General features: G+C 49.5%; 1 protein-coding gene across 1 annotated transcript in view; it reads left to right on the top strand.

Moving 5' to 3' along the window:
* ANKRD33B (ankyrin repeat domain 33B) overlaps nucleotides 1-16166 on the top strand; it is a 73923-nt gene that overhangs the window by 41350 nt on the left and 16407 nt on the right. Inside the window, exon 2 of the mRNA XM_014866750.3 lies at nucleotides 2845-2974. Coding sequence (XP_014722236.3) covers nucleotides 2845-2974 — 130 coding nt within the window. The remainder of the gene's footprint in view (nucleotides 1-2844; nucleotides 2975-16166) is intronic.

Raw genomic sequence — 16166 nt, 5'->3', positions numbered from 1 at the left:
TCTTTTTTTTCTTGAGGAAGATTGTCACTGAGCTAACGTCTGTGCCAATCTTCCTCTATTTTATGTGGGATGCCGCCACAGTGTGGCTTGATGTGCTAGGTCACCTGGGGTCCGAACTCTTGAACCCCAGGCCGCCAAAGTGGAGCACGTGAACGTAACCACTATGCCGCTAGGCCAGCTCTGACCCTTACAATTTTTAAGCAGAAACACCTCAACTTATTTTCTTCATTGCGCCACCTTTTCTGCTGTGTGTAGACTTTGAACCTTAGTGCTGTGTTTTCACGGCCTAGAATTCCTCGCTGACTCCCAGGTGGGGGCTTCCACTTGTAGGTAGCTGTGACTTAGTTTTTTCTTAGGTAATAGAAGTTTATTCTATAAATGCTTTGCTTATAATTTAAGAAAGAAGCTACCTGTGGCTTCAGGGAGCCATCAGCAAGTATTCTTCTGTCGATTCCACAAGTGGACAGGGTTTGCCTTTGTGACAAGTCTTTTGTTCCCGTTGTCTTGGGAGATTATGATCAGACGTTGCCAAAGATTGTCCTTCTCCTCTCACCCTCCTGTCGGGGGCTGTTCGAGCTAAAACAGAGTGTCTCCTACACTTAAACACTACTTTGACACGTGGAAATGGCAGACTTTTGGAACAGACCCCCAGATGGTAGGGGATAAAGGCGATTGTCTTCAATCAGAAGGCAAGTCTCTGTGTGGGAAGACCGGAGTTACCACTTCTGTGTCTGATACCACTGTACCCTGAGCCCTCAATTTTAGTTACCTATTTTTTTTCTTTTTGATAAGCTTCATTTCTGAGCTAAAGTTATGTTCAGATTTCTAAGCCTTCTATCAGCCGAGGCCAGCTGCCCATCGGGAAGTCTTACCCTGGGTGTTTGGAGGAGCATGAGGGAGCGGAAGGGGCCGTGGTTCCAGAGCAGCCGCCTCGGTGGCTGGGGTAGGAAGGAAAGGAGGTGAGGGTGACAGCCCAAGAGCGAGCTGAATCAAGAGCCAGGTACTTCAGGAGCCCTGGAGAGCGTCCCGCTATTATCCACCAATGAAATAGAGAAATAAGGAAATTCTTCCTTTCCACCTGGGTCCTTAAGTAAAGTTTGGATGGCAGGATCCGCAAAGGCAGGCGCTCTGGTGACGTTTCTGCCCGGCAGGTTTGCAGTGTGTGCCAGGAACTTTCCAAACAATTCTTCCCTTTAATCCAGAAATACTACTTCTAAGAACGCCTCCTGAGAAAATAAGGATTGGTATGCACCAAGCCTTAGCTTTAGGGGTTTTCAGTGCAGGTTTTACTCATAATAGATAAAAACAGAAAACAATCTCAGTGTCCAAGAAGCAGCGATTCCTTAAATAACTAGGATTCTGCCATACCCCACATCCGCTGGAAATGTTAACACAGAAGTATTTTTATGGATGTGAAAAGATGTTGCTGATACATTTCTCAGTGAAATATATAGCAAACAATCTATTTTGGTTTAAAGAAAAATGTGTGTGTGTTTGTGTGTTGGGGGAGGTCACGCCTGGGTGTTTTGCCTGTGTAATGTCAAGTGACAGAATGGGGTCCCCGCTCCCCTCTTGTACCACCAGCTTGATTGAACTGATAAAAGTCAGCTGAGGTTCTGTTATTCCTCAGATGCATCTGTATTTGTGACCCTTGGGGGCGTGTTGTAGATTTCCAAAGGGACAGAGCCCATACCCCGGGGCAGCAGATGGAAAACCTGCCAGTGCCCAGTACAGACCCAAGTGTACATCTAACACCCAGGGGATTTTTAGTGATGTCCAGTTATTATGGCTTATGAATAAGTTAGGAGTCTTCGCATTGCAAGTGGCACAAAACCCAATTTAAATTAGCTTAAGCCACGTCCCCCCTCAAAACAACAGCAACAACTAAAAAACAATGGGCGTGGGAAAGGGTTATTGGCTCTCATCATTGAAAAATGCAGAACCATTCATGTCAGGTGGGGCTTGATCCAGCTGCTCACACAGTGTCCCCAGGACTACTTTCTATGTCTCTCCACTCCGTCTTCATAGTGTGAGCTTCATCCTCAGGCTTCAGGTGGACTCCTGGGCAGCATCACCCTCTTCTCTCCTGAGGGCACGATGGTCACGGGAGCTACGTCCTGCCCTCCTCTGTCCCCACCACCTGGAGCAGAGGTGGCTCTCAGCGCCTGCATGCGCTCCTTGTCTCTCATTGGCCCAGTTCAGTCACATGCTCTCCCTGAACCAATCACTGTGCCCAAGGTGCGAGAGAGGTGATTGGATTGAACCTTGGAACCCGGGATGAGGTCCCTCCCGCTGGACCTGCGTGGCTGTTGTTTGCAGTTTGTGTTACTTGGTTGTGGCAGCCACAGGAAACAAATACAATTTCTGAGGCCCAAGGGAGTATTAAACTGAACTGAGAAACACGTGTTCAACCCACACGTGTACTTGTTCTGCTTCACATTTCTGTCTCCTTCCCCGTGAGCCCACCCCAGCACCCTAGGGGAGACTTAGCCACGCCCCCTGCACCCACCTGCGGTCCCTCGTCTGCTTTCTGACACAGTCGATCGCTTCCTTGTGCATAAGGAATATAGTTCATGCTTTTCCCGCCTTAGAAGGCAAGCCCCAGGAGGGCAGGGATCTCGGAGTTGCCGAAGCCCAGTCCTACTCGCAGTCAGGGCTCAATAAACATTCGAGAATGGGCGCTCGCTGACTTGCTCAAAACTGCCGCCCAGAGCTTGGAACTGGGGTCCTCCGCGTCCTCACTGCTGCTGGTCCAGCCCCCCGGGAGGGCAGAGGGTGCACGGGGGTCTGCAGTGGTGATGCTCGGGGTCTGCCCCTCTGACCCACTTCCCTCTTCATTTCTAGACCGGCCTTATTGTCGCCTGCTACCACGGCTTTGTGGATACCGTGGTGGTCTTAGCAGAGTGCCCCCACGTTGACGTCAACTGGCAGGACAGCGAGGGGAACACGGCCCTAATCACGGCTGCGCAGGCAGGTAAGACCCGCTTCTCCTTCCCTCCCGGAGCCGAGGCCCCACAGCAGCGCCAGGCAGTGGGGGTCCCTGCGCATGGACTCGGCCGGGCAGCGGGGGCCCCCATGCATGGACTCGGCTCGTGAGATGGAGGTAGTCAGGACGTACATCATCAGAATCTTGTTCTACTGCTAGGAGGCACAAGAAAAGAGCTGATCAGGGCGTGCACGTTCTCTTTGTGCAGCTGGCACAGTGCAGAGTTTACTTCTTTGTGCTGAACTCAGTATGGGGCAGATCTAGCTCTGAAACTGCCCGAAGTCTTTGAATAGGAAGCTGCACGGGAACCCAACCCCGTCATCACTTCCCCTAGAGCATGGCGCCCCATCCAGCGCTTGGTCGACAGAAGGATGCTGGTGAACCCGGTGGCGGACAAGACAGGATCCTGTGTTAGTGATATGTTAGTGATAGTTGATGTAGAAAAGTGGATGTATTTGCAAGGTCACCTTGCACTTTGCCTGTAGATGGAAAGCCAAGGCAGGAGCTACTTGCTGAGAGTGTATCCATAATAAGGCGGGACTGTCAGCGGTCCTTGTAGATGTGTATGGGAGGTGTCCTTCAGCCCAGGACGATTGCCTCAGGAGGTGGGACTTATGCCACCCTTGCCAAGTGCATTGTGGTGCTCCTCTTCTAGAATTGTTTTCAGACCTTTTTTGAGACAAACAGGAGAGGTATGCTTGTCCCTTCAGAACCATACTTCATTTGTAACCATGCTATTAACTGAGTTCCTAGCTGACCGCTTTCGAAATTCTTGGCTTCCAGGATTACATGTATTATGACTCAAGCAAAGAAACTGCTTCCGGCTGAGTTACGAAGAAAAGACGGTTGTTTATTAACGGAATGTAGGGCACATGGTGTTGTTGTTGAGTTGTTGAGAATTGGACTCAGGGCCAGGAAGCTGGAGAAAATGCCCCAAACCATAGTGTGTGTTGATTCTGGAAAGGGAACTTCTGCCACTGCCGCCACAGAGACCTCCCTGGCCCTTCTTGGTTCATAAGCCAGCATGAATGACTCTGATCCGGGCAGCCCGGCGTGACGAGAAAAGCTAGCGTCAGGCAATTTCATCCCCCGTAACGGGAAGTAGTCAGTGCACGCTGCTTTTCTGTTAAGACACGTAAGGTGGAGAACTCCCCCAGCTTGGGAAGGGGTCAAAGGCTGTGCTGACACATGTTCCTCTTGTCAGGTTTCAGGGTGTGAAGCTTTGCCTCCAAGGAGGCACTCTAGGCATTGAAAGCCCAGGGGCCCAGCTTCCTGAGCAGCACAAGTGTAAAAGGATATGGTAAAAGGTGTTCAGTGATGGTGGACTCATCCCTCGTTACCTCCCACTGGCCGGGAACCGGGTCAGGGACCAAGGATGCTGAACTGAAGGGCAGTTCTACCCTGGAGTAATTCTCCAGCTAAATAGCTGTCTGATGGAGGGTGCGTGGAGTGAGACCACCCCATCTTGCCTGATGGCTTAGGACAGGGGTCGTGGAAGAAGGGCGCTTGAGTGAGTGGCAGAGAAGTCAGAGGCAGGCCGTTGCAGCCGGTGCCTTGCAAAACCAGGCGGCCAAGAGGGAGCCCGACTTGTCTTAGGAGCGGCGTAGGTTGGTGTGGCTGTAGGATGGCGGGTATCTCAGAGAGGTGAGAAGTGGCCCCATGAGGAGCCAGAGACCAGATCATTAAGGGTCTGGAAGCAATGCGAGGGGATGCATTCGGGTGACTTGAGGCTGGGTGTGTGGTCACGGGGCTGGATGATCCCAGTGGACGCTGAGGCGGCTTCAGAGAGCAGAGGAGGACCAAGAGCTGCGAGGCAGAAAGCTCAGGTCTCGGTGGTGATGTGGGCGGTGAGGAGAGGTAGGGGCTGGGATGGCGTTCAGCCTTCTGGATGGGGATGACACTAACTGCCAAAGGGTGTGTGTAGAAGGATGGATGGAGATACATCGGTTCCATTGGGCGTTCAGGCCTTTGAAATGCTGAGACACCCAAGAGGTCTCGAGGGCAGGTGGAGAGCATGGAGCTCTGAGCTCCACTCCCTCCTGAGTAGAGATGGCGGCTCTCAGGAGTTCTGGAGAGCGGGCCATGGACTGGACCAGAGCACGCACAGTAGGAGGATGTGCAGTCAGAGGAGATTGCTGTGGTTGTGGAGGAGCTCTTTGTGTGTTAGGGATGTGAGCTGTGGTGTAATGGCAGTGAGGGACTTGAATTCTTGCCCACTTGAAAATGTTTTTATTTTATATTCATCTAGGAATAACAACTTATCTTTTGCCTTTTTTTAAAAAATTTAATGCTGCAGGGGAATAGTCTGAGTCCAGTTGCTTTTTGCATCTTTGTTGATACCCTGATATTTCTTAGTCTTGGAAATATCTCCTGCCTCATCCTTGACATTGAAAACAAACAAACAAACAAACAAAACCCCAAACCCCTCCCCATGGTCTATCTCAGATCCTTCTCTCTGTGTTCGTTTGACTTGTGTTAGGGGGCTTTTTACTTGAGGACATGTTTTCCTGTTCTCTCTTCGCACGCCATGTCTGCCTTGTTTCACTCTTCCTGGAGTCCTTCTTAGGTCTAGATGAGGTCACCTGCTTCTCATTTCACAACTTTCCTGTTTTTCTTTTCTGTCCTTTTACTCTAGGATCTGGGCACATGGTTCATCTTCCTTCATAATTTGTTTTTATACCACTCATTGGATTGCATATGCTGTTTTCTTCACGAGCATGCCTAGTGTCTTAGTCCACTCAGGCTGCTAATACCATAGACGGGGCCTTAAACAACACAGGCTTATTCCTCACAGTCTGGGGGCTGGAAGTCCAGGATCAAGGTGCCAGGTGCTTTGGTCCCTGGTGAGAACCCTCTCCCTGGCTTGTGTGGGGTCAGGATGCCACTCTTATGACCTTGTTTAACCCTATTTACCTCCATAAGTCACCTTGTTTAACTCTGTTTACCTCCATAAAACCTATTCACCTTCATATACAGTCATATTGGGGGTTGGGGCTTCAACATAAATTTGGAGGGATACAAAATTCATTCAATACACTCACCTTTCTGCAGGGGCTGTGCTTACCCTGAACTGTTGCGTTTTAAGTCAAAGATGACATAGTTCCTCTCAGGGTTAGAGAGGGACCCACCAAAGCATGTAGGAAAGGGCTGTCTGTGCCTCCAGACTCAGGGTGTGTGGCTTGGGGTGCAGAGGGAGAAATTCAGGGCCACGTGCAGTTACAGCAGCTACTTCATCTCCGTACTGCACGGTTTCATTTCCCACTGCGTGTGGTGGGGCAGCAGCCTGTGTTAGCCGAGGGTGAGTGCCCCGCCTTGCCTGGTGTCACTGCTACCAAGCACGAGCCGGGAGTGAGGGCACCACCGGCTTCCTGCCTGGCCTCGTGTGCCTGGGGCATTGGAAATTCCATGGTGGGTCTCAGCGCATTCCTGCAGCCCACCTTTCTCCCTGGCCCGCCCTTCTCATTTTGGGGCATCGCTGGAGTTTCCGTGATCTGTTTAAACAGGTGCAATGCCTGGTCCTCCCCTGCAACTTGCACCTGTGTCCACTGTCTTCAACAGAAATTCTTCACGTTTCTGGCAAGTGGCTGGCCACCTCCTGTGGTTTCTAGCACTGCTACTGGCTTCTCGCTATTCCTTTGGTCACGGGTGGGAAGCTGGGAAAGGGGACAAGATTCCTGTGTTCACAGCCCCCGGCTCTGACCTCAAGAGAGCTGGTGGTCCCCGGTGGAGCCTCTCCTCCAGCTAGAGTCAGATTGTACGGCAGTTGGCAGGCCCGGGATGGCTGGGATGTATTTAATTGTGTGGGTACCAGTGGTAAGGGGGTTGTGGGGAGTTGCCGGGCTGTGACCCAGACTGGGTGGTGCAGGAGGAGGTGGCAAGCATGGTGGCTGTCCTGGGTGCTTTCTCTACTTGGCCCTGCTGATGCTCTTGTAAGTTGACTGTAAAACATAATACACAGCGTTTGGAAGAAGAACACACAAGTGGTTCAACATATAGAGCAGTTAAAGTTAAGGGGGAAAATCCCTTAGCTCCTCACTCCCAGCCTGCTTCAACTTTACTTTCTGGAGGTAACATTGTTAACAGTTTGATGCGCAGATGGCTTCTCTTCCACCTCCTTCTTCTTCTTTTTTAAAAACCGTTATAGTGTATTTTCCTGTCTGGTTTTTGAGTTTTCTCTTTTCCTGGCTTTCATGATCCTTAGCCTGTTACTGATTTGCTCTACCTCTGTGTGCAGTGCCCCCTGTCTCTGGGCCCGTCCTCTTCCTTGCCTGGCTCCTGCTCCCTCCACTTGGGCCCTGACCCCTGGGACACCCACCCCACGCCTACGGGGAGCACCTGGCTCTGCCCAGCAAGGCTTTAGGAGAGAATTTTTGAGGAGAGGGGCTGGCCCCATGGCCGAGTAGTTAAATTCGTGCATCCCGCTTGGGTGGCCCAGGGTTTCACCAGTTCGGATCCTGGGCACGGACCTAGCACCATGCATCAGGCCATGCTGAGGCAGTGTCACACATAGCACAGCCAGAAGGACCTACAACTAGAATCTACAACTATATACTGGGGGGCTTTGGAGAGAAGAAGAAGAAGAAGAAAAAAAGATTGGCAACAGATGTTAGCTCAGGACCAATCTTTAAAAAAAAAATGAATGTTTAGGAGAGGGAGAGGGGAGGAGGAGTATGGTTCTTGCGCCACTTTAAAAAAATCTGATTAAGTGAGGAAGCAAATTTTCCCCAATTTGTTTCTGAAGGTGGAAGAGACTGGACCTCAGGGTCTGCCCCTTCTCATGTGAGCACTGTGACCTTAGAGGATGGCCTGGTTCTCAGCCTTGAGCCGGGTCAGATCTGGTTAAAACATGGATTGCTGGACCCGGCCCCCAGAATTTCAGATTGAGTGGCTCCAGGGTGGGGCCTGAGAATGTGCATTTCAACGGTTATGCTGCTGGTCCCGGGACCTCACTTTGAGAATTGGGGCTTAGAGCTTCTCCTTCTGAATGGCGGCTGGGGGCGCCTCTCAGTGGGCACTAAAGGCCGGGGGAGTCACCGACCCAGATGAGCTGTTGCCGGAGGGACACAGAGTCATCATTAAAGTGAAGATAAAGGAACAGAAGCGAGGATCTGCTCATGCCATTCACATTCTGTTTTAGCAAAGAGCGGCTGTTGGCTTTTACCTGATAGGATCAGGTGGTGCCCCATTTCAGTCCAATTCCATAACCAGTTCTTTTATCTGATGATTTCTTAATTCTGAAAGATGTCTAGTCATATGTGCTTACAATAAAAGGTCACTACAGAAGTATTATTAAAAAACAAAAATGGGCCCTTCTCATTGTCCCTAATGTTCCCTCTCCCAAACTGACCAAGTTCTGGCTAGTTACCCTCTCAGACCTCATTCTCTCTCCTTTTTAAACATGTGTGTGTGCACGCACTTTTTATTTATATGAATAGGTTAATTCCGCAGAGAGTGTGATCTAGGGAATCATTCCTTTTTTTTTTTTTTTTCTTGAGGAAGATCTGCCGTGAGCTAACATCTGTGCCAATCCTCCTCTATTTTGTATGTGGGTCGCCGCCACAGTGTGGCTGGTGAGTAGAGTAGGTCCGTTCCCAGGATCTGAACCCGCCAACCTGGGCTGCCAAAGTGGGGCGTGTGGAACTTTAACCACTCGGGCATGGGGCCAGGCCCATAGGAGAGCTTTCTGTCTTGACCGAGGCACACGAGACTGACCTCATCCTTACAGCCACACGTTCCTGAGTGTGACTGTGTCTACATGGCCGTGTGCCCCGGGTCCAATAACTGTGAGGCAGTTCAATAAACTGTGGCTCACCCATTCTATACAAGATCCTCTTCTAAAACAAATATTTATTCAGCAGTTTCTTCGAGTCCAAGGGCTGCCCTAAGTGCCGGGCATCCCACGGTGAGCACATAATCCCACCTCCCCGGTTCAAGTCTGCTGCACTCAGGGCTGTGAATCGGCCCCTGACCACCCACACTGTCATGAAGTCGTTTGTGTCAGGGGTGCGTTTCTGAGGAGGCTGTGTAGACCTGGCCGGAAACAGCAGGTGTGTGCAGAGGGCTAGACTGAGGAGGAGATGAGGGGAATGTCCCTGGAGGCCAGGACATAGCTAAGGAGCAGGACCCTGGAGAGAGTGAGCCAGGCAGAGGCTGCCCCTCAGGAGCTGCAACCTGAGACCCCTGAGCCGGCAGCCCCTGGGGTGGGGTGTTGGAGGGCAGGGGTGAGTGCGCCGATCTCTCCTTCCACCCTGGCCCATGCTAAGCCACCCAGAGACTTCAGGGCTCAGCACCAGGGCCCGGGGCTGTTGGTGGAGGTCAGCCTCCAGGCAGAGAAGGAAAGAGAAGAAAGGCAGGATAGATTCTTAGAACTCAGTTACTTCGTCAAAGGGCATGTGCATGTTAAATGTGCACATTTATGTGGCTGCTGCCAAGTGGCCTTTAGAAAAAGCCTTACCAATTTGTGACACTTTCCACCAAGTTCCCAAGGGTCTTCTCGCCAACCCCGGATAAGATCACTTTTCAGTGTTTGCCAACCCCAAACAGACTTTTCTTACAATTTGCAATTGCATTTCCTTGGTTCTTTTTGGAGCCTAGTATCTGTTACGATGTTTTTGGATGCAGTTCACTGAGTACCCAACGAAACAGGGGTTTAACCACAAGGAAACTGCCTTCTCTTACAACACGACACTTCTGGCAGCGACAGTTGGAGGGTTGCTTCATCGAGTGGCTCTGTGATGTCAGGACCTGGACAGGATGCCAGGTTCTCAGAAATGCTCTTGACCTGTCCCTCATGATCCCAAGAGGGCCCTGGCCACTCCAAGCGCCATGTCTTCACTTTGCAGCACTGGAGGCTTGGGGAAGGAGGAGCAAATCGCTGTCTCTGCCTGTTCTCTAAGACAGAAAAACATCTCCAGAAGCCTCCAGCTTCTTGTTGATGTCTCACTGCCAGGGTTGCGTTACACACCCCATGCCCAAACAGGCGCACTGGCAAGGGCAGTGGAATGACCCCAATTGACTTGGTCCGGTCAACAATGGCCCGGGGAGAATTTCTGCGGTTAAGGAAAACTTTACAGCAACCCTGTGCTTATATTATTTGCTGTTGCACTGTGCTGGATGTCTGAGAGTTGGGAGTCAGGCTTTCTACAGGACTCAGCATTTGTGAGTATAAATTAGGATGCAAATGCCTTCATCTGCTGTTGGTTCTAACCTCCTCGGATACTTAGATACTAAGAATACGACCCATTCTCTCTTAGGCCTTTACAATGGAGAGAATGCGTGAAAAGAAATCCTCAAATAATCCCTAAATCTCAGTGAGCCAGTAATTTCAATTTTCTCCCATACCTTCCCTAATAAAAATAAAGTATAAAATAAGATAACCAAAGAAATGAATAACAAACAAGTCCCGGGGATGGAGTTTTGCATTTACTTTCTCTGTTTCTTTGTTCCTCTTTAACAGAAGGGCAGGAGTGTGGTGAAATGAGGAAATAGCAGGGTTCCTTTTGAACTGGTGATGCTAGAACGTTGATTGGGTTTGAGTAACCTCTGCTGCATCCTTGAAACTTATTCTTCCTTGAACTTGTTTTAAAAATTCTGAAGGAACCCCACTGAACCAGCCTGGCATGATACATGTCCCTCTCTGTGGTGACAGAGTGCCAGAGAGGCCCCCAGGGGTGGCCGGGGGGCTCAGGCTGCCCGTGTGAGTCCTGACGAGTGAAATGGATTTGCAGAGGGTCCTGCTCCAGAGGACAATGCATGACTTGGCTAGAAGCCAGCAATAAACACGTCTTCTTGTTATTTATCTTGTTATCACTATACACAATCATAATTTTAGTCTTTGTTATGATTTTATGGTTTTCTGAAGTGTTTTCCTTTTTCTCTGTTTCTAGCTATTCCAAGTAAGAAGTTAGAACTTGGCAAGTCTGAGGTTTCCTTACTTACTTTTCCTGTAAACTCCAGTTCCTGGAACCTTTCTGACTGGCCACAGCAATGCCACCCTCTGCTCAAAAGCCCAACAGCTTGCCCAGCTCCTCAGTCAGAGGCCTCGCTGCCCCACAGACAGAGAGGAGGGCCTGTCGGCGCTGCCCTCCCTCTGCTCCCTGGTCCGCAGGGGAGAGTCTGTTCTCTCCTCCAGCTCTGGGGGGACGTGATAATACTAAAGTAAACGGTTCCCTCTACTGGCCTGGTCTGGAAAACTACATTTTGAGTACCTGGCGTCAAACCAGTCAAGTCTTCAGACAACCCAAATTCTGTTAACGTTTTTCTGTTTTTAGAGCAGCGTGGGTTTATTGTCTGTCTTCTGTCTTTGAATAAAGGAGTAAACAAGATTCTAAGCACGTGATTGGTACTCAATAAAAGGTTGAAGGAATCAATAATTGATAATCGTGATGCCCATGTAATTTTAGATAACGTGGTAATTAGATATTTAATAAGTGAACTTTTTCCAAGGGAGACGTAGGAATCCTTCTGCCTTTTCATTTATGAAATATTTATTGAGCTTACAGTCAATTGGAAGTTTTGGATTTATAAGCAGGGTCATGAGGGTTCTGGTGGCTGTGGGAATCCGCAGCCACATGGAAATGTGGACCATAGGACATCATGGCTCAGGTGCCTAATCTAGGCCTGGAGGACCAGAGGAGAGCTTTCGTTAGAAGGGATGGCTCATCAGGTAGCGGGGTAAGAAGAGAAGGAAGAGTATTCTAGGCAGAGGGACTAGTATGTGTCGAGGCCTCCAGGTCAGAGGAAGCATGGTGCATGGGTGAATTAAAAGGGTAGTTGTGTGACTGCAAAGTAGAGTGGAAGGACATTGGTCCAAGAGCTGAGGGTGAAGAAGGGACGTAAGGGAGGAAAAATAACTTTCCCTCTACCCTTCTGAGTGCTTGGCTGAGACCCCTGTAATAAAAGACAGATTAATGAGAGAAAAACAGGTACTAATAAACATGTATACCTCATGCATACATGGGAGAGACCCAGGGAAAATGCGTAACTCAAAGCAGTGGCTTAGAACTCTGGCTTATGGCATCTTCAACAAAGAACAATAAATACGCGGGGAGATGATAGGATAAAGGAAAGCAGTTTTAGGCTTCTAAGGATGGCAAACTGGGAAGGTAAGCTGTTGGTAGATAAAGGCTTGTTAGTAAGGTTTGTTATGCAGATTCCTCTGGTGCCGACTCCAGGCGGATAGGGTCTAGAGTTGTTTCTGGTGCTTACCTGGAACAGAGTGGGGAGGGACGCCTTTGAAAATTTAGGTCCCTGCTTTTAGGCAAATAGGGGAAGACAAGGAGCTTTTCTTGTATGTGCTTTTTTTCAATTGCCTTCAGCTCAAAATAATCCTATGCCAAAGTGGCATATTTTGGGTGGCTTATTCTGCTTCCCTTCAGGGAGCTGGGCCAGATAAAAATGGAACTAGCTCATTAAAGAGATGAGACTTTATCTAAAGAGCAGAAACCGTTAAGAGTTTTAAGCAGTAGTTGTCTTGGTCAGAAGAGTTTCTTCTTGGAGTTATCCTGCTGGTAGCGTGGAGAACAGATGGAGGGGCAGAAATGGGACCAGGAAGGACAGGAGAGGGCTGTAGCACAGTATGGATGTGGTGGCCTGGATCAGTGAGTAGACGTGGGCAAGGAGAAACAAGGACAGGCTTGGAAGGTAGTTAAGAGATGGGGCTGGCAGAATTCCGTGAAAACTTGGATGGGGAAAGGTTGAAGGAGGGCTGAAGACAAAGCCCAGGTTTCTGGCTTGGGCATCTAGGTGACTGGTGGTGTTCATCACTGAATAAGGAACGTGGAAGAGAGGAGCAGGTTTGGAAGAAACATGTTTTGAGGTTAGTGCGTTGAATTTGATTTGTTTGTGTAACACTCAAGATGAAACAGCCAGTAGGCAGATATTTAGGTAGGAAACTCAAGAAGAGAGAAAGAGCTAGAGATAAACCATGTGGGAGTTTTAGGGTGGTAATTGGATCCGTGAGAGTTGATAAGATCACCAAGAGAGAGTGTGTGGGATGAGAGGGCTTAGTCATGATCTGAGGAACAGCCGCATTTCAGGAAGGCGAGAACAGGAGCTCATAAAGAAAACTGAGAGTGGTGGCCAGAGAGACAGGAGGAAAATTAGAAGAGTGAGCTATCAGGGTATCTGTAGAAAGAGAGTGTTTCATAGGGAAGAGACAAGTGGTAAATGCTGTGGAGATGTCAAGGAGGATGGGAACTGATAAGAAACCATTGGATTTTGCTACAAGACCGTCACTGGGGGCAGTTAGAAGGCAGTTTCAGGAGAATGGGGGAGTGTAAGTAGCTAGAGTGAGAGTAGATGATTCTGGAAGTTAGACTGAAAGGAGTCGAACAACTGAGGGTGGGTGGCTGGAGTGCAAAGACAGGTCCACGGGGATTATTGTTGGTCATTGCTGTAGAGTCCTCCAAATTCATATGTTGAATCCTAACCCCCAAGGTGATAGTATTGGTCGGGGGAGGGGGGAGCGCCTTTGGCAGGATGATTAGGTCATGAGGAATGGGATTAGTGACCTGGTAAAAGAGGCCGCAGAGAGCTCCCTCCCCTTCCGCCCTGTGAAGACACAGCAAGAAGAGGCCCATCAAGCTAGCCGGGGGAAAAGTAGATGGGACCATCAAACTAGCTCGGGTGTGTTCTTAGGGAGATAGCTGAGGCCCAAGTGTGAGAGGGAGTCCAGCCAGGTGAGTGCATGTCAAGCTTCTGCTTGAATTACGCCTGCAAAGGTCCCATTGGCCAATATTCGTCTTGACAGAAGAACTGTGAAGTCATGTGGCAAAGGGGAAGATGAAGAATTTGGGCTGTTAGTGCAATCTGATGGGAATGGATTTGTGAGGAGGGAGAAGTTGAAGAGAAAGAGGAGGTAATTTCAGCACAAATACTCCATGGAAGTGGGCAGAGAATGGCTTTACAGCGGTGGAGAGTGAGGAGAGACTGGCATCTTTAAATGGAAGAATCCCCCTTCCTCTTCCGTGGAGGGGGGAGGGAGGAGAGACTGCTGTGGATGTGGGGAAGTTTGTGGGGTGAGGGGGGAGGTGGAGGGGGTTCCCTTCTTGTGGTTTCTGTTCCCTCTGAACTAGGAGGTGTGTGATCTCCTGGGAGAGCTCTTTGCTGTGAAGTGGGTGACTTAAGACTGGGAAAGTTTAAAATTTCCCACAGGGCTTGGAGGGTAGTCATCTGGGAAACACAGAAGTGTTGTGAGGCTGGACTGAGAATCAGATCAAGCTTGGGTACCATTGGGGGATTTCTACCCCTATACACTCAGCGAAGACGCCACTGACCATCCAAAGTGGAGCCAGAACCTGGGGCTGGGTGGTGCCAGCAGTCTTCTTTGACTTTTCTCTTTCTGTTACGTGGCTCAGCCAAACCATCACCAGGGCCTGGCCGTTCACTTCTCCAGGAGCGATCTGAGTCAGCCACTTCTTTCCATGCTCCTGTCCTCCAGAGGGTCTGGCCACCACCTTCTATCCATTGCATGCCCACCATAGCCTCTGTGAGCTCCCCAGTGGGTAAGCCTGGGGCACAGCCTGGAGAAGATCCCCACCCGGCAGCTGGCCGAATCATCGTGCCTGCCTTGCACCCTGTCGAGCGGCTTTATGCTAGATCTCACTTTTATAAAATAAACTTTTCATTCTAGAATAGTTTAGACTTACAGGAAAACTGCAAGGATTGCACAGAGAATTCCCATATACCCCGCACCCAGTGACCTCTGTTGTTAGGCTCTAACATTAGTATATGTTTGATACAACGAGTGAACCAATATTGATGCTTTATTATTATTAGCTCAAGTCCCTTCTTTACTCAGACTGCTTCAGTTTATCCCTAACATCCTTTTTCTGTTCCAGGATCCCATCGAGGATCCCACATTACATTTAGCTGTCGTGTCCCCTTAGCTCTTCTTGGCTGTGACAGTTTCTCAGCCTGTCCTTGACAGAGTAGGGCAGTCTACATTTGTAGAATGTCCCTCAATTTGGTTGTGTCTGATGTTTTGCTCATGATGGGACTGGAGTAATGGGTTTTGGGAGGAGGACCACAGGAGCAATTGCCATTCTTACCACATCTTATCAAGGGCAGTGTCAAAGAAAAAAAATACTCAGTGACACTTGTTCCAGATGGTGAGGCAGACTTTATTAGGACCATCATGATAACTATAGGGACCACTGCAATGGGATTTTACAGTAGGGGAGAGAGATGGGCTCAACTCGGAATACAGGATGGGTAAGTGGGGATTTATAGCCCAGGAGAAGGTGCGGGTCAGTGGATGGAAATTACTAACAGGAAACATCAGGGATCAGGAAGGTTCTGGCTAATCTGACCTAACAAGATTGAGGCTGAAGGCGGGCCAGGTGATCAGACATCTTCTGGGGGACGGTGGAGGATGAGGACCCGCATCGGATGTCAAGGGTGAGGGGGTTTCTGGTTAAACTGACTCAGCAGGGTTCTTGTTAAAATTTGATTTTACAAGGAAGTGCACAGATAGGCCTAGGAGAAGGTTCAGGAACCCGACTAGAGTTTGGTCAAGCAGAGAATCTTTGTCAGTACAGCTCTCAATGTGACTTCTCCCTGTTGATGTTGACCTTGATCACCTGGTGGAGGTCGTCTTTATCAGGTTTCTCCACCGTGAAATCACTCTCTCCCTCCCTGCTCTCTATGGTCTACCCTCTGGAGGGAAGTCCCATGCTCAGCCCACAAGCTAAGGAGCGGGTTGTCATGTTCCACCTCCTTGAGAGTGGAGGACTTGCATCAATTATTTGGAATTTTTCTGTTGGGAGATTTGTCTGTCCTTCTAGGCACTTTTGCACACATTATCCTGTAATTTTCACAATTGCGAGGTTAATATTGTCTCTCATTTTCCAGATGCAGAAACAGAGACTCAGCAAAGTTGACTCATCTTCCCAGGATCACCCAGATTTTAAGTGGCAGGCCGAGGACTTCAATGTGGATGTTCTCAGAGCCAGCTCTCTTAAGTACTAAGCTCTCTGTCCACACTGAAGCTAATCCATCCAGAATTCACTTATTCCCTGGGGCACCGGTACCCTTCTCTTAGGCAGGGTAGAGCTCACTAGGGGTGGGGGGTGGGGTTGGGGTCTGTATGGTGAGCCCACCCTTTGAAAGGGCTTCCTCTGAGGACTTCAGGAACCAAATCCTATTCCATAAGGTCTAAGTTAGACTAGGCTCAAACTAG

The sequence above is a fragment of the Equus asinus genome, chromosome 10, assembly GCF_041296235.1.
Source record: "Equus asinus isolate D_3611 breed Donkey chromosome 10, EquAss-T2T_v2, whole genome shotgun sequence".
Classification (NCBI taxonomy): domain Eukaryota; kingdom Metazoa; phylum Chordata; class Mammalia; order Perissodactyla; family Equidae; genus Equus; species Equus asinus.
This window is presented reverse-complemented; position numbering and strand designations above follow the sequence as displayed.